This window comes from Phascolarctos cinereus, unplaced genomic scaffold, assembly GCF_003287225.1.
Source record: "Phascolarctos cinereus isolate Bilbo 61053 unplaced genomic scaffold, phaCin_HiC Scaffold_1;HRSCAF=81, whole genome shotgun sequence".
In the NCBI taxonomy this organism is placed as follows: Eukaryota; Metazoa; Chordata; class Mammalia; order Diprotodontia; family Phascolarctidae; genus Phascolarctos; species Phascolarctos cinereus.
Window position 1 is genome coordinate 38,305,502 of NW_027555514.1, and position 26,943 is coordinate 38,332,444.

Below are 26,943 nucleotides of genomic sequence, written 5' to 3' on the forward strand. Positions count from 1 at the left end.
AGTAGTTAAGACAGAAAAGGTAGGCAAGTTCTTCAACTCTGTCCACGCTGATGACTGAGAGCTAGAAGGGACTTTAGAGATTTTCTGTACTCCAGTTTTGCAGATGAAGACACCTGAGGTTCAGAGGGGTGACTTGCCCAAGATCACACATGTGAAAGTCAGTATTTAAACCGAGGTTCCCCGACTCCAAATCCAGTATCTTGCCATCTCATCTGCCTCTACTGTCAATATTATGGTCTAAATTTTTTCAATATACCACTTGGTTGTCCTTTTACATCCAATAACACATTTCTGAATGGAAAGAAACAAATATTTCAATTCAAAACCTTGTATTCTCTAATATCCAAAACAGCATACGCATGTGTAGGAACCAAACCCCACTTCTCGCCTTCCTCTTCAGACATCACTCCAGTAGCTGTGGTGATAAGAACATCCCCTTTATGAAATCTGGAAGAGCATCAAAAGGGGAGGTGATTAAGGGAAATCATACAAAAATCTAAGACTATTCTATTTGTCTAAGGACAAGAAATTCTCACAAATTTAGAATTGGCACAAAATGTTCTCTAAAAATGCACAAACAAAAAAAAATGTAAAAACATCTCTAGAAGTTAACACCTCTTATGCAACACGTCAAACAGAATAGAATCCATAGAGTTCAATTCAACAAACTTTTAAATAAAGGCCTCCCTTTTGAGAAGCATTGTGATGAAATAGAAAGGATGCTGTTCTTGCTATCAGAAAGCTTGAATTGGAATCCTAGCTCTAACACTTACTTGGGAAACAACACATAATGTCTCTGAGTCAGTGTTTCCTTGTCTCTAAAATGGAACTCACTTGCACCCCCATATTGGCTGAGTGTGAGGAAAGCCTTTGATAAGTCTTAAAGCAAGATATACATAGGGATTATTACTGTCACTGAAAGGAGAAGGGGGAGGTCTTAGAAATCATGTAGTCTAATCTCTTCTTTCACAGATGGCAACCCAAGGTTAAGAGATGGTGAAGTGATTTGCCCCACGGCCTAACATACTTTCTAACACTAAAGCCTCTGCCTTATATTACACTGTCTGTTTTATGAGTTTAACTGCTTGTTAAAAATTAAAAAGAACTGTGATCTTTGAGAAGGAAAACCAAACTTTAATGTCATATATTCAAAAGTCTTACATTTAAGGATGAAGGTGTCAGTACGAAATACACCTCAAAAAAGGTACTGATATTTCACACTTATTTCTTACTTCTAGACTGCTATTTTTAAAATTTTTTTTAGGTAATTGGGGTTAAGTGACTTGCCCAGGGTCACACAGCTAGTGTCAAGTGTTTGGTCTGAGGCCGGATTTGAACTCGGGTCCTCCTGACTTCAGGGCCGATGCTCTATCCACTGAGCCACTTAGCTGCCCCTTAGACCGCTATTTTGAATGCACATTATTGTAGACAGCTCTCAGTTATCCACATAGATATTATGGATTTGGAGAACAGCTCAGAGCAATTTTAAAATCACACTGTATTCCTTCTGGCATTAATGTGCTATAGACCTTGTCTCTCCCTCAAAAACAAAAAACAAAAAAAAACTACCCCCTAATAAAACAATGTGTGCTTATGCCAATTTTGCTATTATTTTAAATATTAATATACTCAGAAAAACAATTGTGAAGGAAAACATTCAAAGGAAAAAAAAATTAAAGTATATTCTACTAAAAAGAAGACCTCTGGGGCTGTGCTACTCTGTCCAATATGTGAGTGAGGGTAGTTACTATTTAACCACAGAGCCTGCACATACAATTTAAAAATATGACTAATGAATGATATGAAGAAACAGGATTTGCATCTCTCCTTGTGGGTTACTATTTTCAGCTCATTCCAGTGACACTTTAAGAAAGCTTCTATTACCATGGAAAAAAAGGGAAGAAACAACTAACCTTTGGTAAAGCATTCTGAAAGAGCTCTCCTTATTGAAATTTTGACTATCTGAATGCATAGCAATCCTTTCTGGTATCCACCCAGTAAGTGCATGGAGATCAATGTTCTGTAAAAATAAGCATAATTTGGGCATAGTTAAAGATGCAAGAAAGTCCTTAGTAAATTTGAAAGGTAGTTTATTATTTTGTTTTTCAAACAAGAAAGAGAAATATAAATATTATTAATTACTACTACACTTCATTCTTTATCTCACTTCAAAAACCCTTGAACCCAATTCAAACCTGAAATTAATTACATGTTTAGTCTCAGTTTCTTGTCTCACTTCTCACATTGCCTCTCCTGACTATGAATGAAAATGGGAATGATTATATAGGTAAATGTTTTAAAAAAAATCAATGCACAACAGTTAAAATTTCTGTAACACTATATCCCAACAAGCTGTTTCAGACAAACTGGATTAGTAAATTTTATTAACGCCCTCGCAAGAACTTAGCTGAACCCTGTTTTTAGCAGAGAAACAAGTGCCTTTCTGGGCATCTATTTTCTCATTTGTAAAATGCAGGGGGTTGGACTCGATGGGCTTAGAAGGCCCCTTCCAGTTCTAGGGCCATGCTTCTATAAAATAGTCTCAGTTTGCTGACAGGCTATCTAAACTTACCAGCTGAATCATGTTGGCACAGAAGGATCAACGGATTCAGGCAAGACTTGACTGGGGCAGAATGTGAGCCCCTCGTATGATGTGCCATAGAACTCTTAAGAAGGGAAAGCACTTATGAAAGGAAGGCTGGCATCAAATGAAAGGACTCAATAATTATGGGGAAATGGCCATTTTGCTAAGCAGTAAAAGGTCAAGAATGATTTCTTTCCCTGGTTGTAGTAACAATACTCTCTTCTCAGAAGTACTATTTTTTTTTTTTAGAAATGTCCTTAATTCTATGTTCACTTCCCTGGATTTGGTGATTATGAAGTAAAAGGGACATGCTAAGAATATGGCGTTAGCATTATTTGGTAAGCTATCATGTTCATCTATGAAATCATAATTTCCTATGACTCAGGAAGCATCTGTTAAGTGTCTACTATGTGACACACATTATGCTTACCTGGGGTAAGGTATCAGGGCTTATCAGAGGATACAAAAAAAAAGGCAAAAAATGGTACTTGCCCTCAAGGAGCTCACAGTCCTTAGAAGACACAACATGCAAACAAGTATATACAAATGAGCTAAACATAGGATAAACTGAAGATAATCACAGACAGAATGCACAAGCATTATGGGGGATCATGAAAGAAATGCTTCTTGTCGAAGGTAGGACTTGAGCTGGGACTCGAAGGAGGCCAGGGAAACCAGTAGGCTGAGATGAGGAGGGATAAGAGTTCCAGACGTGGGGGACAGCTAGACGGCGCAGTGGATTGAGCACCGGCCCTGAAGTCAGGAGGACCTGAGTTCAAATCCAGCCTCAGACCAAACACTTGATACTAACTGTGTGACCCTGGGCAAGTTACTTAACCCCAATTGCCTAAAAATAAAAAATAATAAAAGAGTTCCAGACATGAAGGACAGTGAAAGCGATGAAGCATCTTTTCTGAAGAACTGAAAGGAGGCCAGGGTCACTGGATCACAAAGCACACCAATACTCTACCTAAGTTAGTCTCCTTCCTGTCCCACCCAACCATCTCTACTATGGTCATTAATACACCTACACATTTAGTCCTGCATTTCCCCTCCCTTATGCCCTTCCTCCTCCCCATACCCACCTCTCCTTCAAGGCCCACGTTCAATTCTGACTCTGCTGAGGATTACCTAATGATTCCAGAGCGCAATAATTTTTTTCCCCTAGCTCCTTTTGTACTTAATGTCTGAAATGTGTAATTAGAACTATAATACGTTCTTCTTTAACCGTCTGTACTGCACAACTTAGAACTTTTACAGCTTTATATACAATGTTGACATGTATAGAATTTTGTTTAATACTTGTTTCACGTACATACATCTCCTCTCCCCAATTTCACTACTGGATCTGCTTGCGGCAACACTCTATATTCCTGATCAAAGTACTAACCACACAGTAGGTAACAAGTCAATATTTTTTCCAGTGACTGCATATGAAAGAGAAGGCACTAAGGAAAACACATCAGGCAAGGCCACCAGCCAGATGTCATTCTCAGTTAGGATTCCAATGGCTTTGTCCCACCTGATTTCTCATCCTGTGGCCACAGGTGATGATCGGCCTCTCTGAACCTATTAAGGCTGGTTAATGAATGACAGACAGACAGTCTGCCTCCAGGGTATACCCGAAGTCTTCTGAGCTTAGCAGGCCACCAGCCAGAGCTGGTTTTCTGCTTCCATAACTTTCCAGAATCCATGGTCTCATCCACAACATCAGAAAGCATCATGAATAAGACTTAAATGAATACCTGTTACAAAAGGATTCGCCAGGAATCTTTCAGTTTAATTTTATTTTATATTTGAACACTTCCATTAACTGCTACTGAATTTCTAGCTCCTTTTCTGCCAAATCTACAGTGCAGAGATGACAGACCCTGTGACTGAGCTGCTTCAAATGGCTATGTTAAAATCGTACTTCAAAATGATATTCAAAAATTATGTTTAATGTAGAAAGGCAACGATCTCTTCAATTGAAGCAATCTGTGAGAACTAGAGATTCACCTAAGAGAAGTGCCACCGCATCTGAATGTTGAGCATCAACTAATTCAGGAGTACAGCCAGAGATTCCCAATGGCAATGGACAACTTTTTAAAAAATTAATAATTAGAATTTTTTTTTTCAGTTGTGTTCAACTCTTCGTGACCCCATCTGAGGTTTGCTTGGCAAAGGTACTGGACTGGTTTGCCATTTCCTTCAGCTCTTTCTATAGACAAGGAAGCTGAGGCAAACAAGGTTAAGTGACTTCCCCAGAGTCACAGGTTAGTAAGTGTCTGAGGCCAGATTTGAACTCAGGTCATCCTGACTCCACACGTGGTACTTTATCCACTGTACCACTTAGGCAGCTAGGTGGCACAGTGGACAGAGCGCATGGCCTGGAATCAGGAAGACTCATCTTGTTGAATTCAAATCTGGCCTCAGACACTTACTGGTTGGGAAAGTCACTTAACTACTACTTTTCTGCGGTTAAAGTGTTTCACTTCCAATTCTCTTTAAATGAAGAATTTCCTTTAAAGCTTTCCAAACCATTTGATGCTTACTGAATTGGATCCTGGAAAATCATATCCTCCCATGACTTTCATGTATGCCTTTTCTATGAGAGACACCCACAATTCACTTTTGTTGTTAGAATAAGAGCAGAGCAGTTCTCCATTTCGATCAACTGGTAATTGGTCATCTATTATCACCTTTGAAGAGAAAACAATTAATTAATTTTATAGTTACAGTTGGGCAAAATATTTTTTAAAAAATCTATCTCATCAAGAAAAATTATTTATGTGCCCAGAAAGGCTGTTTACTAAAGAGAAAAGGGATATAATTGTCAAGTAATGAAATGAGACACTGGTAATTTCATTTTCTTAAAGCCTAAATAGTTACATAATCTTAGGTAATGTCTTGCTTGATCCCACAAGCTAAGCAAAGCAAGAGGGATTTGGTCATCTCAATCAGTTAAACGTCCAGAGCTATTATCATCACAATTAATAGACTCCTGGAAATAGCATTTTATGTGAAATACAGAAAAGGTCCTTACTATTTAAATAATCAATAACTACTCGCTGTTTTATCAATGACACAAAATAAACCTTTATTTCCTACACAAATTAAACGAAAGAAACACATTACTCAAGGCTGAAAAACTAGTAATATTCCTTGTAGAAGATACATTTAGCCAATAGGTGAGAACCTCTACTTGGCATCATTTCTAGTTTAGTTTATAAAATAATCTGAAAAGCATTAATGTAAAAATTACTTTGGTATAACAATATTATGCAATAAGATGCTTTTAAGGAATCCATCATCGACAACTTATCTAGTAATCCAAATACAGACACTGATCTTGATATGGCTTTTTTTAAAGTAACTAGCTACATGTAGCACCTTAGGAAGGCAACAGTCCTGTATAATACATATCTCAAAGAATAGATGTCTATTCTTCTCCTCTCATTCTTTATACTTTCCCCATGGTGGGGAGGGTACTTAGGAAGAAAAACAAATTCCTTGTAACAAATATGCAAGGTAAGTAAAGCAAATTCCATCTTCAAAAACATGTGTCTCATTCTGCACCCTGAATCCATGAATTACCTCTCTGTCAGTAAGTAGGTAGACTGCTTCACCCCTGGTCCTCTGGCATCAAGAATGGTCAACACAGCTTTCCAAGTTGTCTTTACAATGTTGTTGTGATTGTATAAATTGTTATTATCTCCTTCATCAGTTTAGCATACTGATATTAAAGTATACATTGTTCTCCTGGTTCTGCTCACTTCTCTCTGCATGAGCTCATACCAAGCCTTTCCATGTCTTTCTGAAAACACCTATTTCTTTGTTTCTTACAGCACAAAAATATTCTATCACATTTTAATACCTGGTTTGTTCTGCCATTCCCTAATTGATGGGCATCCCCTTAATTTTCATTTTTTTTTCCACCACAAAAATAGTTGCTATAAATATTTTTAATTATATTTACACACAGGATCTTTTCCCTCTTTCTTTGGTTTTCTTTAGGTACAGGCCTAGCAGTGGTAATTTAGCACTTATGGTCCATTAAAAAAAAAAAAGAAAACAGAGTTTTAGAGATTTCTAAAACCATAGTGTTTGTCTATAAACAAGTTGGCCTTTCCAAACTGCCAAATAGATTTGTGATGCTAGTCAGACAGAATGACCCAGCCAGCCATAAATGTAGATAGAAAAAAATACATTTTCAACAATGCCTCCGTTTGTGCTTCACAGTAATCTCCCTTCCCCATACAACTGAACTCTCCCTCGTAACAAAGAAAAACAGGAAGCCAAAACTAGGGCCACAGTGACTGTCATCTGCCACGGCATCCATGCTCTGCTCTGGGAGCTCCTTGTCTCTTGGCTGAAAGGGGAAGGAGGTTTGTTTAATGATCTTTTCTCCACGAACACAATGGGTTGCCACAATTACTCGATGTTCTGCTTCTTTTTAGTTCAATGGATAATTTTATAATAACTAAGGTATGAAAGTCTGAAAGTTCATTGGAAGCACCATTATATTAGAACTCAAATGTTCTTTCAAATACTTCCTACAAATATTTTTGTAATTAATTGGAAATTTTTTTCTATAAACATCTTTAAAAACGATTATCCTATTTTTAGCTACCAATACAGATCAAAGTTAGTGTCAAGAACTTTTATTCTATCCATAAATTAAGTTTTTGTAGTCTATACAACATTTTAAAAGTCTCATTCAAAACTCTTCTTTTTTTTTTATAAATCTCCTTAGGAATTTTAAAAGGAAGGAAGCAAACAAAAAGTGAAAACGCACTGAATTTCATTTTATCTGGCATTATTCTAGTCAACCCAAAAGTATACTTACTTTTCTTGGAACACCGTTAATGTGAAGTTTTACCATGTATTTTCCACATGGATTATACTCTGGTTCACCTTTCTTATTCTGAGGATAAATTATGCTTTTGCAAAGACAAAAAGATTATATGTTGAAATCTGACACAAACAAAACATGATCTAGTATATTATGCAATATTCTATAGACGTCAAAGTCAATTTCCTTTGGAATTTCTATAAATTTAAAACATATTACAAATGGTTTCATATAAGTAAGCACATAAAAAGCTAATTTCAGATTTCTCATCAGTCAACAAAAATTTATTATGTGCTTACTAGGTGCCAAGAACTGTGTAGAAAGAAAGGGCAAACAGTCTCTATTCACAAAGGGCTTACATTCCAGTAGGGGAGACACGTAAATAATTATGTACATATAAGATACATGGAGAATAGATGGAAGGAAACCTTACAGGGGAAGGCTCTAGCATCTAGAGGGACTGAGAACAGCTTTCTGCAGAAGGCTGTACTTGGGTTGAGTCTTGAAGAAAGTTAGAGAGTCTAAGAAGCAGAGATTGTGAGGGAGAGCATTCCCAGCATGGGGTGAAAAGGATGGGTTGTGTGAGAGACTTTCTATTTGACTCTGAAGTCAACAGTTAGCCACTGGAGTTTGAGTGGTGGAAGGAGGGTATGGCACGGTCAGACTTGCACTTTAGGAAAATCAACTGAACATCTATTTGGCTTGGAATGGGGAGATGAGGTAGGGAGATCTGTTAGGAGGCTATTGCCACAATCCAGGGAAAAGGTGACAAGGGGCCTGAATTATGATGGTGGTAGTGGAGAGAAGGGGACAGACAGAAATGTTGTGAAGGTAGAAATGGTAAGATTTCGATTTGTAGGGTAAGAATGAGATGAGGATAACACAGAGGTTTCAAACCTGGGTGAGATCTGAAACCCAGAAAATGGCAGCATCTTTGATTAATGTGTTAATTAGAATTAATAAAAATCCATACTAGAAATAAGCATACAAGAACTGCTAAGTATATTTCACAGTATTTTGAAAACTGCCCAGCAGGTTTTTTCAGACACTGTAAAAGAAAGTATGAAATATAATAACATTTCCCAGCTTTAAAGGGAATCTTCTCCCTACTCTAATCAGGAAGGAATGGGAAAACAATCACAACTGAGTCCTAGACAAGAAAAGTTTGCAGCTGTGAAAGATCAATTTCTGTAAGGTTGCAGAGCAATGTTTATTTTCAGATATTCTTTAGTTGGTCCCTACTGCAAATCCCTGTTTGCATTCAAAGCCTCCCCTTCCATCTAGCTCTAGCCAATCTTCCCAGATTTGCTTCTCATTTCCCTCCTTTCACACTCCGTATTCCATTTAAACTGGACCACTACCTATTCAATGAATGGGACCCAACACCTCCTGCTTCTGTACCTTGGCACGGGCTGTCTGAAACACCTGGAATACACTCCCTCCTTACCCTGACCACTCAGAATCCCTAGCTTCCTTTATGGCTCAATTCAGGTGCCACCTCTTCTGGGAAGCCTTTCCTGATTCCCTGAGTTGCTGGTATTTTTTTCCCTCTCCAAAATAACTTGCATTCACTGATCTGTGTCAATGGCATAATCTCCGCTCTCCTAACCCTGCCCCTCCCTCCCCAATTTTCTTTAGAGGAGGGGCTATTTCTTTCACTCTTTTTATCCCTAGAACCTAGTGCAGGGCTTTGCATATGGTAGATGCTTAATAAATGCTTGGGGAATTGAATGTTACTGGGTTTGGACTAATTCTGTTATCTTCACTCTGACTCCTAACTCGAAGTATCACTGACAAAGCAAAAAAAAGAAATCTAGAAAAGGATATTTCAATTATTTTACAATTTCCATGTGATTTCAAATGCATATTTCAGGAAATAAAGAAACTTCTAGTAAAGCTTGTATATATTAACCACCTATTATTTTTTATCTTCTCTGACAGGGACATGCATAGCCACTGTAAAGTGGTTTTTACCAATTTTAGGCAAGTCTAGTCAGGCTTAAAATTTTTTTTAAAATCTTGTTAATTATGTTCATAAGTGGTTTTATATTTCATTTTAAATTTACCACAGGTCCTAAGTGTTTGGACTTATACCTGCTCTGAAGGGGACTGACATTCACCACAGACAAGGTAGCTTATGGGTCCTGGGAATCAAGAGGGTAGGAGGCATGGGCTGTCTTCTGAAAGCACTTCATTTGTTACCCCTTTGAGATGAGGCTTCAGGGCAGGAGTTCACTCTCAAAAGGAGACTAGAACACCAGTTATTTCCTGACCCCCTTATTCAGGCAGATCCACTTCTTCATTCCCTGCATTTGGAGTGACTGGCTAAGGAAGCTGTCACTACCACTCTTTTTTTTTCTTTTCTTTTTGCTTTTTGGTGAGGCAATCGGGGTTAAATGACTTGCCCAGGGTCACACAGCTAGTTAAGTGTCAAGTGTCTGAGACCAGATTTGAACTTGGGTCCTCCTGAGTCCAAGGCTGGAGCACTATACACTGCACTACCTAGCTGCCCCACACTACCACTCCTGCCTTGTGTACCTGTCCGTTCATTATAGGACCCTGCAGGATAGGGCTCCATCAACTGGTTCTTCTTTCACTCAATGTCGGGCAAATGCCTAACTCCCACTCCACCTCTTTTGTGATTTCAGAGCTGATGTACATTCCTTTCCTCTCATTCTTATCCACCACAGGTCTACCCACTATCGTCCTTCTCCCCATTCCTTTACGCCATGCTGAACTATCTTCATTCTATTATTCATGTCCCTGCTCCATTGATCCTTGATCTTTTCACTTGAAACTTTTTTCATCTTCATTATCTTATGTACATCTTCAATGTAATAATGCAAGTCTGGTTACCTCTCCTGCCCTGGCTGAGAACCTGGGCCAGGAGGAGCCAGTACATTCCTTGCTCCTCCCTGCCCAGTCTAGACTGCCCTTTGACACTATGACTCGGCAGTATCCCATCGTTTGACATTTACTCCGCCCATCTAGATCCCCTAGTCCAAATCTCTGCTGTTGCAATCCACCAGATTATTCTCCCTCTTTTTTGAATAGTTCAATACCTGCCTCACAACCATCTTCTTCATAACAATTCTTGCCCTCATACTGACTTCAATACACAAATGCCCTGACCTTAACTTCCACGACCTACATCTCTTCTCTACCTCAGCAACCTTACCTCACACCTATCTCCACCAGCCACGATTATGAAATTCTTCTAACCACAAACTCTCCCCAAATGTATTCTTTATCCTCATTATGACCTCTAGTCCCTCCACCTCTCGTTCTCCCAATCTATCAACAAACTCCAACCTTCGGTTTCTCCAGAGTCTACCTTCTCTAATCCTACTTGTGCACTGCTGAATGATGCTGGACAAAGGTCATGGAACTATGCCTAACAGTCCCTCGACAAACTTACATGACCTTACCTCAGCTGGGACCTACCCACTGTACACTTCCCTGACACTACCACATTCTCTAAAGTGGCAATACCTAACCTTTCCTTCTTTCTCTTCTCTCCCCCCTGTCAGCTGAGGGCCTTGCTTCCTCTTCTCCTCTATTCCACAGCTCAAAACCCCTCAACATCACCTCCCATTCCATCCTCATTTGTTCTGTTCCAGGAGGAAGAATCGGCCCTTCTTCACTCATGAATGCTGACGCTTCTGTGCCATCCTGGATGTCATTCTTCTGCTGGCTCCTCTATTTTTTTCCTCTCTCTTCTTTCTGTCTCTCACACATTCACTTTCAATATTTCCTTTCTCACTGGATCTCTACTTGCTGTCTAAAAACATACTCAGCTCTCCCTGTGCTTCTTTAAGAACACTCACTTGAGCCTGTCATTCCTAAGTCATCAACTTATACCTTGTTTCACTTTTACACCAAACTCCTGGAGGAAAAAAAGCATCTATGTTGACTGCCTCCATTTCCCCACCTGATTCAGTTCTTAACCCCTTGTAATCTGGCTTCCAACGACACCACTTAAAACTATTCTTTCCACAGCTACCAATACCAACTATGAAGTCATCCACTGTCCATACCTGATCAGCAGCAAAGTCTTGTTGAGTCTACTTCCACAACATCAAAGCCTCCATTCTGTTCTCTATGATCAGTGTGTTACACTAGTTTAGGTCATTAACTCTCATATGAACTATTGCAAGAGCCCTCCAACTGGTCTCCCTGCTTCTAGTATAGTCTCCAACTTATCATCTTCTTTTTTTGTTTTTGGGCTAGGCAATGGGGTTAAGTGACTTGCCCAGAGTCACACAGCTCGTGAGTGCTATGTGTCTGAGGCCGGATTTGAACTCGGGTCCTCCTGACTCCAGGGCCGGTGTGCTATCCACTGCGCCACCTCGCTGCCCCCCAAACTGATATTCTCAGAACATAAGTCTGATCACGATATTCCCTCAGCTCAAGACGCTCCACTGGCTTCCTATTTCCTCTAGGATAAAATGCAGGCCGGGACTTAGCTTTGAACACCTTACAAATCTGGCTCTACCCCACTCTTGCAGGCTTGGTTCGTACTGCTCCTTCTTATGCACATTCCAACCAAACTGGACTACCGGCTGTCCTTACCCTTCACAGGCCATCTCTGGCTTCCGTGCCTTTACAGAGGCTGCCCCTCACGCCTAGAATGCCCTTCTCCATCTCAGCCTTCTAGCCTTTCGAAGGTCAGCTCAGGGGCCAAATGCTACCTGAAACCTTTCCTGGTTCCTCCCAGGTGTTAAAATTTCTCTCCCTTCTGAAAGCACTTGGTATGTACCTTACATCCCCCATGGCAGAATATAAGGTTCTTAAAGACAGAGGCTATTTTTTGTCTCTGCCTCAAGCTGCACACAGCAGCCATTTGAAAAATGTCTTTCTGAATTTTGTAATTTCTTAATCAGAATATTTTGTAATTTATCAAGTATAGAATTCAATGATACTGGGGCAGCTAGATGGCGCAGTGGATAGAGCACCGGCCCTGGATTCAGGAGGACCTGAGTTCAAATCCGGCCTCAGACACATAACACATACTAGCTGTGTGACCCTGGTCAAGTCACTTAACCTCACTGCCTAGCCAAAAGAAAAAAAAAACAAAAAAAAAAGAAAGAATTCAATAATACTGTGGTAAAATTTAATATTGTATAACACCTTGCTTTATTTGGCCAACTTCACAATGTTGTTGTAAGAAAAAAATGAACACGACATGTATAATGTTACATGTGTAACATTAATTTTTAGGTATATATGTATTTATATACTTATCATGTTCTCAAGATAATTTACCATACTTTCCAATTTAAAAAGAATCCACCAGACCTCTAGAAAAGGATCATAACATTATTATTCAGCACAGCCACTTTCTCAATGTGGATACTCCCCAAGTTAACTTTACAAATAATAATTCTTACAGAAGAAGGAGCATTAATTACCTTGTAATTAATTTCTTATTATACCGTCTCTCATAAGCTGCGCTGATAGCTAGCGATGCCACAAAGGAACAATCTGATACTATTGTCTAGTGATAAAAGAAAAATATTAAAACAGATGTATGTATTTGTCCAACTCAAAAACAATTCTCTAACAAACCTACCTGTTACACCCATTCATCTTTTTTTTTCCTCATTAAGGGCATTAACGAAAGTTGTAAGAGGTAACAACATAGCTCCATCAAAAGTAGGCTAACACCAGAAAGATCCAATCAATCCTCAAATGTTTTATGGAGGTTATTTTAGAACAATTACAAATGGATGGCATAATATGACATTACTAAATCTTGAATACTTCGGTAGAAACCACACCCACACAAGAATGCCAAATACCCAATTCCATTAAAGAAATACAATTGTACTACTGAAATACTAATTTAGGCAAAGTTGTTACTCTTTTTCATCTTTTCTAACCCTTTGTCAAAGCTGAAACTCAAATTCTCAGATAACTCAATTTTAATATGGTATGCAAATAAGAAAACAAAAAAGTTAAAACTGACAAACTGAAAAGTTTATGGCCTGAAATCTGCTATAAAACCAATATATCGTAACAAAAACAAAATTTTCAAAGAAATATGTTTTCAGTATCGCAGAACTTGTGTCACAGAACTTCTCAAGACAGTGTGGGTTCAAGTCCTAGAAAGGTGATTTGGAGACAGATTATTTAGGACAGCTGCTTCTAACACATAACTGCTGTGTGACACTGGGCAAGTCCCTAAACTCTCAGTGCCTCCGAGCAATTCTTTAAGAATATAAATTATACATTTTGCTGATATGCACTGCCAGACAAAGCTTCCACAAAGTTCCCATACTGATGAAATCAGTTGTCCCCATGCCCCCCAAATCTGAACATGCAATGAAAAACTAAGAAAACTTGAAGTCAAATAGAAATTATCTTAAGTTTCTAATTTAATCTAACTTTGTACAAAAAAAAATGCTTACCTGCTTTATGCTGAAGCTAGAAACAGTATAGATCATTGTAGGATTGTTGGTGAGATCATCTGGCCGTACCCATCTAGAAAATATTGCTTTTTGTTTTGGTGATAACGGTAGCTTACCACATTTATCACTGAGGTACATAAAAAAAAATAAAGTTAGTATCGTGGGACTCATAATAATTTTGAAATTCACTTTGTTAACTGAAAGTTTATTTTTTTTATTAGGCAATCGTAACTACCAAAATGAGCCCTGAGAAGAAGCAGAGTGGCATTGTGGGTAGGGAGCCCGCTGGGTTCAAGTCCTGCTTCTGACACAGCCTGGCCATGGGACCCTGGACAAATCCTAGTGCCATCAGGTCCTATCTCCTTAAGGCTTTGAGTGGTAGAGCAAGTGCTGAAGAGCATGGGCAGAAGGACTACATCAGTACAACTGCAGAATCAAAGACCAAAAAATACCCAAACTAATTGAAATAAACACTGGCCTCCTCTCCACCATTCCTCCACCAACCCTAACAAAGCTGACATCCCTGAAAAACTGACTTGGCCAATTGTAACTCTGAGATCCAAAATCTGATGATGCCCACTGGACAGGCAAAAATTCATCTACATTTGAATAAGTACATATGCTTTTGTTTTTGATGAAGGGTATCTGATGTTGGAATGAATTTACAATGTGAAAGCCTGATTCGGAAGGCAATGAATGCTGGACAGCATTTTCATCTGCCTTCTCGGGGAAATGGTTACATCGATGTATTTCAACAGACTTCCTTTCTGAAGTGCCAGCTGTATGCATATTACGATGAAACAAAGACCCCAGAGGCAGCAAAGATTTCCAGGCTGTAGAGTAAAGTCAACTCAGTTGTTGACCTTTCTCCTTCTTTCACTTTGCCACAACAAATCTATCACTAAGTTCTATCCATTCTTTCTGGCTTTCCCTTGCTCCCACCCACTCCTCTTCCTTCAACAATCCATGCTACATAATGTCCCCATATCAGTCTTTCTAAGAGAATCCTTTTACTGTCCCTTCAATGACTCCCTATTCACTGTCTCATCTTGTCTAAACTGTTGTCCGACTTTCAAAGGATGCCATGTTTTGAACCCACTGAAACCTATCCAACTTTATTTCCTGCCAACACAAACCCTTTATGAGGCACACATCATCTCACAGTTCTCAACACACATGCTTCTCCCTTTTGTTTGTGCTATGCCTTGTCTTTCCTCCCTCAACTTACACATTTTACCTATTTTTTCAAGGCCCCCTCCCTCCATGGAGCTGTTCCCTTCTGCCCCAGTAAGTGCCAGTTAATTATCTACTGTTCTTACATCCTCTACAGGAGAGGGGTTAAACTTAAAGAGAAACTGGGGCCACTAAACCACAGAGGAGTATGACAGTGGGCCGCATACTGACTTCTAAACCACACATACAATCAGACAGGAATTCCATTTTAATCTGGTTCAGGGCACACTCAGAAGTGTTGTGGCCCTTGTGTTTGACACCTCTACTCCACAGATTCTAGTATGGTGCTATACACATAAAAGTATGCATTTAGTAACTGTTATTAGCCAACTGAGAAACTGATGCTCCTGATGATAAAATTTCACAAGGGTAAAGATAAAGTCCTATACTTGGGTCAAAATAAAAATCAATTTTTTTTTGTTTTTTTTGACTAGGCAATGGGGTTAAGTGACTTGCCCAGAGTCACAGAGCTAGTAAGTGTTATGTGTCTGAGGCCAGATTTGAACTCAGGTCCTCCTGAATCCAGGGCCGGTGCTCTATCCACTGCGCCACCTAGCTACCCCCCAAAATAAAAATCAATTTCTTAAGAAGATGGAAGAAGTCTGGCAGACTTCTGAAAAAGATTTCTGGGATTTAAATCTTTAAGTTCTCAATGAGTTACACATGTAATGTGGCAGCCAAAGAGATGATGTGTTTTCAGTCTGCACTGAGCGGCACTGAGCCCAGGACAAGGGAGCTGATAATATTGTTATAAGCTGCCCTGGTCAGACTCATGTGAAACATCACATTCTGCTACATGCACCACATTTCAGAAAGGACACTGATGAGTTGGAGAGCATCCAGGAGAGGATGATGAGGAGGACAGCAGAAGAACTTGAGATCACACCAAATGTCTATCAGAAGGACGCACTGGGGATGGTAAGCCTAGGGACATGAGAGGGTCATCACAGCTATTTCAAGTACTTCAAAGACTGTCACGTGGAAAAGGGAACAGACTTGTCCTGCCTCGCCCCAGAGAACAAAACCAGGAGCAATGTGAACTCGGCAAATAAAATGTAGGATTCACTTTAGGAAAACCTTTCTAACAATGAGAGCTATCCAAAGGGCTGCCTGGGGTGACAGTGGCTTCATCCTCACTGAAGGTCTTCAAGTGAAGGCTGGATGGCCACATGCAGGGAATGCTGTGGAGGATATGCTTGTTCAGGGATGAGCTGGACAAGAAATGCTCTGAGGACTGTTCCACTGCAGGCTCTACAATCATGTGACCAGCTCAATCTTCTAGTTGTTTTGGGGAGACTAATAAAGAGGAGAACAAGACCCTGGAGGAGTTAGAAGTGAACCTCTGGCAACCTCCTGTATGTCTCCAATGCTCTCTTGTCCTTCTGCCCCAATCTTTTTAATCATCCTCCCCTTCCTACCAAATTATTCTTTTCCATTACATATTTCAATTTTATGAAGTAAACTGGCAGTTCAGAGCACTAGGAAAAATATGTTACTAATCAAGTAACTTTGGAGTCAAAAATCAGTAAACAGTACTTACGAAAATGGCACAGGAAAGGCAAAGCGCTCTCTCAAGTCAACATTCATGAAAGGAACATACTCAATACCATTTATTTTAGATGTCTTTCTATAGGAAAACAAAAATTCTGTTGGATTAAAAAAGTCTAAAATTGTAAAGTCCATTTTATTATCTAATACTGATAAGCAGATTAAAACTTGGAAGTGATATAAGGTTATGTGACAATAAAATGTGTTTCTTAAAGAACAACAAAACCCATGTCATACTTGTTCCTGTAGCTAGATAGAAACTTCACAAAACAACAGTTTATGAGAGTAATCGATCAGCATGATTTCTGGTCATAACCATTCCATTTTTGTCTTTGTACCTCACAGCACCACTAGCATACAATTAAGTGCTTCATAAATGCTTAAAGAACCTTTTATAGCTTTATAAAAGTATTGTATAAACACTAATTAATGAATGACATTAATCAAGTGTAGCAGCTACTTAGGAATATTTTTAAAAACTGTTGCAATGTGCATCCTACTCACCAAAGTGGAAATGAAGTGATCTAATATTACAGCTTTTAGGGTTATTTGGTAGGATCATCCCCAGAATTATGCTGAAGGCTCCACCTCAAAAAGCCTCTCACATATCCTAGCTACGTCACCACAGTCTAGAGAGGAAGGTGTTAACTTGTATAAGGAACTAAAGGCATTAAATATCAAACCAATAGGTGACACTAAATAATATGATTTTTAGTGTTTCTCAATGAAAAATTACCTTAACATATTCTATCGTGGAAAAATTTAAAGCCATAAAATAAGTAAGTTCCTTTTCATTTTTACAAACATGAGTTTGATGATTATTGCAAGCTACTCTATGTTTCGACAGATTTGTGATTGCACTGACGTGGCTACTCTCTAAAGTGAAACAGATCGGAACTGGCTGAGGATGGTAGAACTGATAACGCCACACAACTTTTTTCATGAAGTTCTAAGCCTAAAATTTTGAGCACAAAACATCTAATAATCAAATATATGCACATTCCATTTAAGTACAACAACAATTTTTTGTTTTTCTTAGTGACAAACATTTCTTGACTCACCTGAGCACTTCTATTTCTTCTGCTGTGTATCTCTGCCCCTGTGGTTCACTTGACTGCACAGTTCTAACTGTCTGAGGTTTGTCATTCAAAGAAAAATCAGGTCCCAGTGGAAAAAATGTTCTGACTGGCTGATTTGATTTAACTACAGCTGGTTTGTCCTTTTGAGATGTTTTTGACATAGATTCTTTCAGTGCTTCTGCTCTAAAATAGGAGTTAAAATCAGAAAATTCTGTTATAATTATTTCTCTTGAAACTCCTTCCTAGAAAAAAAAATTAACCTTAGGCCTTAAACTTCTTATAACCATTATGAACATATGACATTTTCTATCATTACCCAGATTCTCCCACCATAAGCTATTCATGGAGGTTTTGAACATTTCTAGAAACTGGACATGCAATTCCCTTTCTCTTCATTTTTCTTTTTACGACCCTTCTTCAACATGCATCGTGTGTCCATCTAACATCCACATCTGTTACTTGATCAGAACTAGTTCCCAGTAGCCATACGCTCAATTTTTCAACTTTTGGTAAGAGCTCTGCATTACTTTTTAATTTTTTTTAATTTTAAAGCTTTACAAGACAAGAAGGAATTAAAAAAGAGGGCAGGACTAGCAGACTGGCTATCACAGGTGCTTCTGTTATGCTGTTCTCCATGAAACACAGGATGAAACAGAAACAGAAACCAAGCTTCCCAGAAGCACTGACAAAGGAAACGTTACAGGGATGGGGTGGGAGTGAAGAGCAGCTGCTCACAGGACTTCTAATGGCAGTCACAGTCTAGCAGCTGAGTCAGAATAGAAAAAAAATTAAGGGGGTTTCAAATCCCAACTTCGTGAAAACTATAATTTCAGAACTATGACAAAAAAGCAACCTACATTAGAAAACTGAGATTACACAAAATACTCCATCTACTCTAAAAGAATCAACAAGAATTTAAAAGGCTGTGTAACAACTTACCTATCCAGTGCCTGTCGAGCCAACAGTTTCAGTTTACTTTGCAAGGACTGATCAGAAGTTTCATTAGACTTGAGGGGAAAAAATTGATAAGTTGCTGATGAGACAATTAAGGTTGTATGAAAAACTTTTTTTCCACAGAAATTGCTTGGTTTGGGATACTTCTAAGTGAGCATTTAGCACAGCACACTAGCAATGACCTGACTTCTAAGTATGGTTTACAATAAATCTGGTTCTTATTTAATATTAATTACAAGTGGGAATAAAACAAGAAAGGAAAATTAAAGTTGCTATTTTAGGATACTTTAAAAGTCTGTCTACTTGCATGTAAAACCACTTAACTTGGCACTGTGCTAATGTCACTGGTGGGCTACAAAAATACTGAAAAGCAAAGTCTATATGGTAGGCATTGCAAAAGACACCACCAACCACTGTTACCCTGGGTGTAATGCTCTAAGCACCTGCCTAGGCTAGAGGGCTTCTATGAGAGCTTCTTTCCAATATGAATAGTGCTATTGCAGGCACAAGAAATGCCTGCTATTGGACAGAGTCAATCCAGGAAGTTCCTCCAGTTATTCCCCAATCTCCACTGCCTAACCCACTCCCATCAGATTACATCATTTTAGGAGCCCCTGTCTACTGAGAAATAAACGCCTAAAAGCTGAATTGATTATTGTCACTCTGTAAACATTAAGTAACTCACAATACAAACTTCTTAAACTATTTAAGCACTTCCAAGCTACATTTTCTATTTCAGTGTGTGACAAATGGAAGAAATATAATCACACTCGGTGTAGTTACATCATGATGGTGAGCTCTCTCCCTACTGAATTAATTTTCAGCTACCAGGATTTAGAAGAATTTTTAAATAAGTAGTACCTGTAGTTCATTCATTTTAAAAGCACTTAAAAACAGTTGCCTAAAGATTCCTTAATTTAACTTCCAAACATTTAACATATTAAGAATCATCATTAGGTTTCTACACTAATTTAAATGAACAACCATTTTTAATGATTCCATTTATAAAGCTGAGCAAAAAATAAATCATTTGACCAAGTCAACTGTCCAGTTGCTAACAGAGATCAATTAGGAGCCCCTGATTTTGAAGGATTTACATTTGGATTTATAGCAAACTTACAGACCACAACAGGAGTAATAGCGTGAAAACACTTGTATATGATAGTTTTCCATAAAATTCTGAAAAAGCTTCCATTTACACAGCACTTTATGGTTTGCAAAGTGCTTTCATACATACAATACAATTATTTGATTCTGATAACAAATCTGTAAGGTAAGTAGAGCAAATATTACTCTGAAAGAACTGTGATTTAATTGATGTGGGTACTCTTTCCCCTCCTAGGCTGAACAACTCAACACCAAGAGTCAACCTCCCCGTGATGAGTCAGTCTATTTATACTGAGTTAAGCTGGTCCTCTGACAACAGATATCTTGTCCATTGCTTGGCTCACAGGGACGAACTTTCAGCTTGGTAAGATGTGCCACGTGTAGTGCTCCACTGGCATGGCTTCCAGGACCCTACGACCACTTCCATGCCATCAATGAGTGTAAGACTTAAGACTTTCACGAAGGAGTAAAAATTAGCCCCATTTTACAGATAAGGAAACTGAGGCTAAATGAACATCTATCAAGCATCACCGCCAAAAATTATGTAATAGTTAATACAGGCTAAGCAACTATTAACAGGACCTACATTAGAAAGCCAGTAACAAATGGTGTATTCTGCCACTGATGGTACAGGTAGCACATTTTTTTCCAGCCAACTTCTAAGTGTGATTCACTTGTAAGCGGAAGAATTTCTTACCCTAACATAATTCCACCAAATTAACTGCTAGCTTAACATACTGTTTTCAGACAGAGATCCACTGCTTCTGTGTACAATTCTACAGCTTCTTCAGCATTGCCTTTATCGTCTTCATCAAAAGCCTGTGTCACCAGGAAACGGGCACGTTCCAAATCCAACTGTTGTTTTGGCTTCAAAGGGTCACAGTTTTGTGACTGAACTAGGACCAAATAAAATAAGCATTATTAAGGTAACAATGGAGGCACGGCTACTAAGATCACTACACCTCTGTAACAAATTAGTTAAGACATTCTTTGCCACAAATTCCGCAATTACCCTTATTTAAAAAAAGCTGGGCAGACTCAGAGAAGCCATACTTTAATAACAGCTTACATTTGTTTTCTTGCTTCAATTTTAAGTTTAAGGCTTGGGGTGGGAAAACTCAAATAACTCTTTTTCTAATTCTATATAGCAAATTCCAATTTTATTTGGGATACTTGTGCTGAGAAACACATTTACTTCTATAATTTTTTCTCAAGTTCACCACCTCTTAGCACTCCTCAATTCCCATCCTAAATTTGCAGACAGTATTTTTTTTTTCTTCCCACAGAATTTCTCCCTCTGAAGGGCGTCTGAAGCCCTTCACAGTCTGGCCTCTTATTCCCCCACTGCTCTTGCTCGGAGATCCAGCAACACTGGACTCCTTACTGTTCCTCACACAAGACATGTCAACCCCCGACGATGGGCATTTTCACTGGTCGTTCTTCATGCCTGGCATTCTCTCCCTCCTCATCTCCATTTCCTGGCTTCCTTCAAGTTCCAGCTAATGCCCCCTTCTACAGGAAGCCTTTCCCATTCCCCTTAATTCTAGGTGACCCCCAAATTATTCTGTTTTTAGCTTGTCTGTACATCTCTTATTTGCATGTTGCCTCACCCATTAGACTGTGAAGTCCTCGAGGGCAGAGACAGCCTTTTGCCTTTCTTTGTATCCCAGCACTTGGTATAGTGCCTGGCACACAGCAGGTGCTTAATTAATGTTTAGTGATTGCTTAACTTGATTAGATCAGTGGAGCAGAGCAGGTTCGTTTTTTTGTTGTTGCATCTAATGTCCATAAAGGATAATTCAGGTCTTAGATCTCAGTTTTGGGCCACGTGGACACTTCTCCCCTTCCATTTAGTATTTTTGTTATTTTTGGCAGTTGATCATGGTGAGACTGCCTCCTCTGGGCGAGGCACAGTATAAATACACTGCCTTCTCCCTCCGAGACCAGGCCCATCTTTTTGCCTCTGTGCACAAGGCAATCAAGTCACAGCATTCAGTTGGAGGTTCTGAATTAGTTGGAAAAGACAGGATAGAAAACTGGTAAGCCTCTTAAAGGTGCCTGTCACATGACAATAAGCCCTTTAAATCCTCCTGGGGGAAAAAAGTTGTAAGATTGCCTTGTCTTAAATGTATTTGTTGACAACATTAAGCCATCCTAGCTCCTCTATGCTCTCAAATCAAATCCAATTTTGTCTAGTTGGGGAAAAAAAAGTACTCTTTGGGAATAATAGATTTTCCCTTTTCATAACTATTCAACTGCTCTTTCTGAAACTTTAAAAGCATGGGTTCTTAACCTGAGGTCCAAAGACTGGTCCATGGAAAGACTGCAGGGAATCCATGAACTTGGATGGGGAAAAAAAAATACATCTTATTTTTCCCTAATCACTAACTGGAATCTAACATTTCCTTCAACTATTTAGAAACATTTTGAGAAGGGATCCACAGACTATCAAAAGGGTCCTTGACACAAAAAAGGTAAGGATTATAATAGAGTTTGATACACAGTGCTACCCAGGGTGGCTAAGATGGCTCACAGGGGTTGGGGGCGGTGAGTAAGTGTGCCCTGGGCAGACCATGTTCACTGCTACTGGAACAACATCATTGCCTTATCTCTACTCTCACCTAACCTTTCTTCACAACATTTTTGCTATTTAATACCTATGGGAAAAAAAGATAAATTTTTGGGGGAGAATACACTACCCCAATTTCCATCATGCAAGCACAATTTTATTTATGCTACAATAAAGCCTTGCTAATTCCAGAAGCAGAGGGACTATAAAAACAAAAACAAACTATGAAATAAGGTTCCTGATTGCCCATCATTTTGTATTTGTGGGAAATAGCAGTTCCTTCAGATTACATATTATTTGTACAGTTATAGATACATACACATAATCAATTTTTGATTATGAATACTAGCCAAGTATAACTGTATAACTGATAAATACACTTATGGTTAAAAGTAATCTCACACTCCCCCAAAAACATGTAAGCATGTTTTTACATATGTATGAATAGACACATACTCAAATGCATCTGTGGTTTTACTGATCCAGGTTTGTGTCCATTGACAGATCGTAACCTACCCATGTGTGCCTATTCCATGCCATTCTTGTCCACGTCTACCCACATTTGCTCTAAAGGGTTCACCCAATAATATGCTGGGAGTGTTTTTCTTTTGACAACCTGAGGATAACAATAAAGCACACGGATTTTCCAATGGTTATCTCTTGCTCTTGTCATGTGGACAGCTGTTTTTGCTCACACATTTCTTTGATGACATCCTTTTCTCCAGGTCTTACAGTTTCTTATTAGTAACATATTTAGTCTACTTATAGTATACCAGTTGCCTTTCCTTTGCCCTCCGGTAATTCTTCGGAGACTGTGGTATTCCATAACACAGAACCATATGACACTATAGGTAGAATAGTGGTATTAATGGAAATGAACCTTTGCTCCATAGAAAAGTCTGGGGACATAAAGAACTTGCCCACAGGCAATCAGTCCACTCCTATTTTTGTAGAGCCTTGCAAAGTACAAAGTACCATAGACTGGCCATGTGGTGATGAATCATGACAACCCATGAAATCAATAAAACCACAAAATAACACTTGGTACCGTACAATGCATCACTGCTTCTGCAGTGTAACTTATACGTAACTCCCAACTAATTTTTTTTTCTATGACTTGACTAAAAAAAGGTTCCTCATTCTGGCTTTGGGTAGAATTTACAAAGGAGAAATATTTCTTGAAGGTTTAACCTGACAATGGTTCTGAAAAGGCTGTTAACATTTACGGTATGTAAAAATCATACCTCCTAATTTTGACTAGTCACAATTCTTTTAATAACCACTGGTATTCATATGAAAACAGTAACAAACTAAAAAAAAGTAAAATTAATTTACATGCAATACAGAGAGAATAACTTTGGACAGACTAATTTATTCTAAAAGCAGAAATCTTCCAGGCTATAAATAGGTGCTTTTGAAAAAAGTTGCACGTAGTAGGAGAAAGAAATAAGAAAATACTGTTCTGTGTTTTAGCAGCTCCTTACAAGTAATGGGACTATGGGTAGCCACTTCTCCCAAGCCTCAGAGCCTTCATTTGAATAAAATGATATCCATATCCATAAGATAATCTCCATATCGCCTGCCTCCCCACAGAAATATTCATAGAAATGAAAGTGCTACAGAAATGTGATCTTTATTATCAGCTACTGAGTTTAAAAAATGTTTCCTCTAACAGTAGATCTATAATTTTATTGATAATTACAAAGTCCTTCACTTACCTGCTGAATAAAGAGCTTGAACTCTTTCCAAATACTCATTTATTTTATCTTGAATATTTTCTAGGCTTGATCCTGCCATCCCAGCATAAATTAAAGCTTGTGCAGCTTCCTAAAAACAAAACAAGGCATTTTTTAAAAGAACAAAAAATAACAAAAAAACCCACTGCTTACAATTTGAATTATCTTTAAATGTTTCCATATTCATCATTCTCATGAAAACATCAAAATTAGATTGTTTATTTGAATAAATTTTTCAAATTTGTACTTTTTTCTCATTAGAAAGTAAATAATAATCTGGTCAACTAAAGTTTTTTGTTCACTTTCTAATAACTTCAACTTTTCTCTATCATCAAAGTACATTGATTAAGTATGTGGGATTGTATGGGATAAGTTTTCTAAAAGTAATAGAAATGTGTATGTTTAATCATGTCTTAATCAATACCCCTAATCTGATATGTTTTCAAAATATGGGGAAATTAAGCATAATTATCACAAACCACAAAATATTATTAAAAACAGTTTAAATAGAATGTATTTAGATGACAAGAAACTATATTCTTTGTCAGTTGATAAATTTCCATAATTTTTTCCTAGCAAACGAAGGATAGTTCATTTTAAAGAGGCCTTTTCTTGTATTAAATAAATTTAAATAGAACACCTTACATAATTTATGTTTGTAGTGGGAATTAAATGGATGAATTAAGTGGTTAATTATACTGTGACTACTGGGGGCATCTGTACTCACTGAAACTCGATATTGCCAGTGGTTCTGCTGCTAAGCGTGGAAAAGGAAGAAGGGCTCTGACAGGTTCCCATGACACGTATGAGAGAGGAGCCTATCCAGTACAATAACAAGTTATTGCAGGTGAGAATTACAATAGAAGCTTACTGCAAAAAAAGATTCACACCTGAACCCAAAGGCCCTCTTTGCGTTCAACACATTTTTTGGATCTAGTAATACTAAGGTTCTCAATACTGTGAAAATAATGTTACATTATAACACCAAAGGCGCTGACATTGCATCACTGAACATACAGAAAGTGTAGGGAAAATGAGCTACCTGAAGTGTGTGGGTTAAATACCGTGGGGACCAAAACTTGTGAGAAGAAAATTACCTCCCTTCTAAAAATGTTACTTTGAGATACATTTTTTAATCTGGTCTACTTTAAAATTAAGGTGCATCTACACTTAATAATTGTAATCTCGGTTTACTCAATTCATTAATAAGCACAATGCAATTAAAGTTCTTCTGTCAAGCTGCTACATCGCTGGCAAGCGAGCATCACCAGGGTTCACACGATACTGCTGGGCTTTGATTATAGGCTGCTGAGCTTATTTTCTGAGCGCCGGCGGTGAGTCAGAGGGTGGCAGCGAGCGGTGCCCGACGCTCTTGCTTATTTCATTCCCTTGGTCCCTCCAAGAGGAGCCCGGGGAGGTCTCTGCAAACGATTAAAGCTAAAGCGCTCCCAAATCAGAACAAGCGGCTCCACGGGGCGATGGGAGCAAGCGTCCAGGGTGCAGAGGCCCCCGGGGTCCCACGCCAGGATCCTGGCGGCAGCCTGGGGAGGGGTCTCCGCGCAGAGGCAGGTATGTAGGGCAAGGGCCGCTGTACGGCGATGTCTGCGGAGCTCAACTCTCAGTCGCCCCCAAAATGTCACTCAACTACCGGATACAATTCAGCCTCCTCCATCTAGTTCGGTCCCCACCAATGCAGACCTAGTTCCCAGTCCCAAGCCGCCCGAGGGGGGCCGGTCTGCGCTCCCGGGGGCGGGGCACTCCCCCCCCCCCGCCTCGGGTTGCTGGGGACGCTTCCAGAGGGGGGGGAAAGCAAAGGCCGGAGGGGGTCCCCGCCCGCACCTTGTAATAGAACACCGCCTCCTGGTAGCGGCCTCCCTGGTCCCTCTGCACCGCCAACTGAGCGAAGTGCACCGCGTCCCGCTCCAGCGCCGCGGCGTCCATGGCACCCAGCGGAGGCAGGGAGAGGACGCGACTTCCGGCTCGGCCCCCCGCCGCGCCTCGCGCTCACAGACGCCCCTCGCCGAGCCCGAGAGAGCAGCCGAGATCACTTTCGGCTCCTGCCCGAGAGCCGGCTCCTCCTCCTCCCGGACGTCGCTTCCCGATCATCTCCCGATGATGACGAGGCAGCGGCAGCGCCACGCCTCGCCCTGCCCGGCCCGGCGTGGCCTCACAACTTCCTCGTGACGACGCCAGCCGCGCTTCGCGCTCACCTGTCACGCCGCCGCGTAAGCGCATGCGTAGGCGTAGCGTCAGCGGAGGGGGTGGTGCTCGCGGGCCCTGCCCTTTGGAATCGCCACCTGTTGTGCCGCGCAGGCGCAAACGCGGGGAGGCGAGGGACGAGTCTCCCGAGCGCGGGTTTCCTAACTGTAGAGTAGAAATTTCCACGTGCTCCAGACTGTGTGACCCCTCCCCTCCAAGAGCGTCGGGGAGCTTTGCATTGGGCGGCTCCTGCTTCACAGCAGGCCCCTAATGAGTACTTGCTGCGCTTTCTTTTCCTCCTTCCCCCCCAGTGACTGAGGCCAGAGGGCTTGGCTTGGAAACCCAGTCCTTCCCCACGCCTGGTCCCCCACTTTACCTCGCAAACTTGAATTTAAAAGTGAAATGTAGCGCCCGGGAAGTGAGGAGAGAAAGGACGCTGCTGTAGAAGACAGCTGTTTAGGGACTCCATCCTCTTTAAATTGTTAACTTGAACTGCAGAGAAAGTGTGAAAGTAAAATTGGACCAGCAGACGCCTACATCAGAAGTGATTCCTAAAGCCTTCAAAAGGAAGAGAGCAAAAAACCGCTCGCTTTGAGTTATTAGTGCATTATTTATATGGGCTTTAAGGTTTACGAAGCACTTAACATATCTCATTCTAGCCTCAGGATGAACCAGGTGCAATAATTATCC

General features: G+C 39.8%; 1 protein-coding gene across 3 annotated transcripts in view; it reads right to left on the bottom strand.

Moving 5' to 3' along the window:
* Positions 1–26,191, bottom strand: part of CAPN7 (calpain 7) — a 38,854-nt gene extending 12,663 nt beyond the window's left edge. The window contains exons 1-12 of one of the 3 annotated variants that reach the window (XM_020987247.2): positions 25,894–26,191; positions 24,037–24,145; positions 20,488–20,645; positions 18,628–18,695; positions 17,671–17,871; positions 16,602–16,688; positions 13,829–13,955; positions 12,830–12,915; positions 7,413–7,506; positions 5,119–5,265; positions 1,914–2,020; positions 327–447 (exon numbers count right to left, since the gene is read on the bottom strand). In XM_020987247.2, coding sequence (XP_020842906.1) covers positions 327–447; positions 1,914–2,020; positions 5,119–5,265; positions 7,413–7,506; positions 12,830–12,915; positions 13,829–13,955; positions 16,602–16,688; positions 17,671–17,871; positions 18,628–18,695; positions 20,488–20,645; positions 24,037–24,145; positions 25,894–25,995 — 1,407 coding nt within the window. In that variant the 5' untranslated portion in view covers positions 25,996–26,191. Of the gene's footprint in view, positions 1–326; positions 448–1,913; positions 2,021–5,118; positions 5,266–7,412; positions 7,507–12,829; positions 12,916–13,828; positions 13,956–16,601; positions 16,689–17,670; positions 17,872–18,627; positions 18,696–20,446; positions 20,462–20,487; positions 20,646–22,834; positions 22,935–24,036; positions 24,146–25,893 lie in introns of those variants that run through there. The other 2 variants (XM_020987248.2, XM_020987249.2) reach the window with 2 other exon arrangements.
* Between the last annotated feature and the right edge of the window lie 752 nt (positions 26,192–26,943).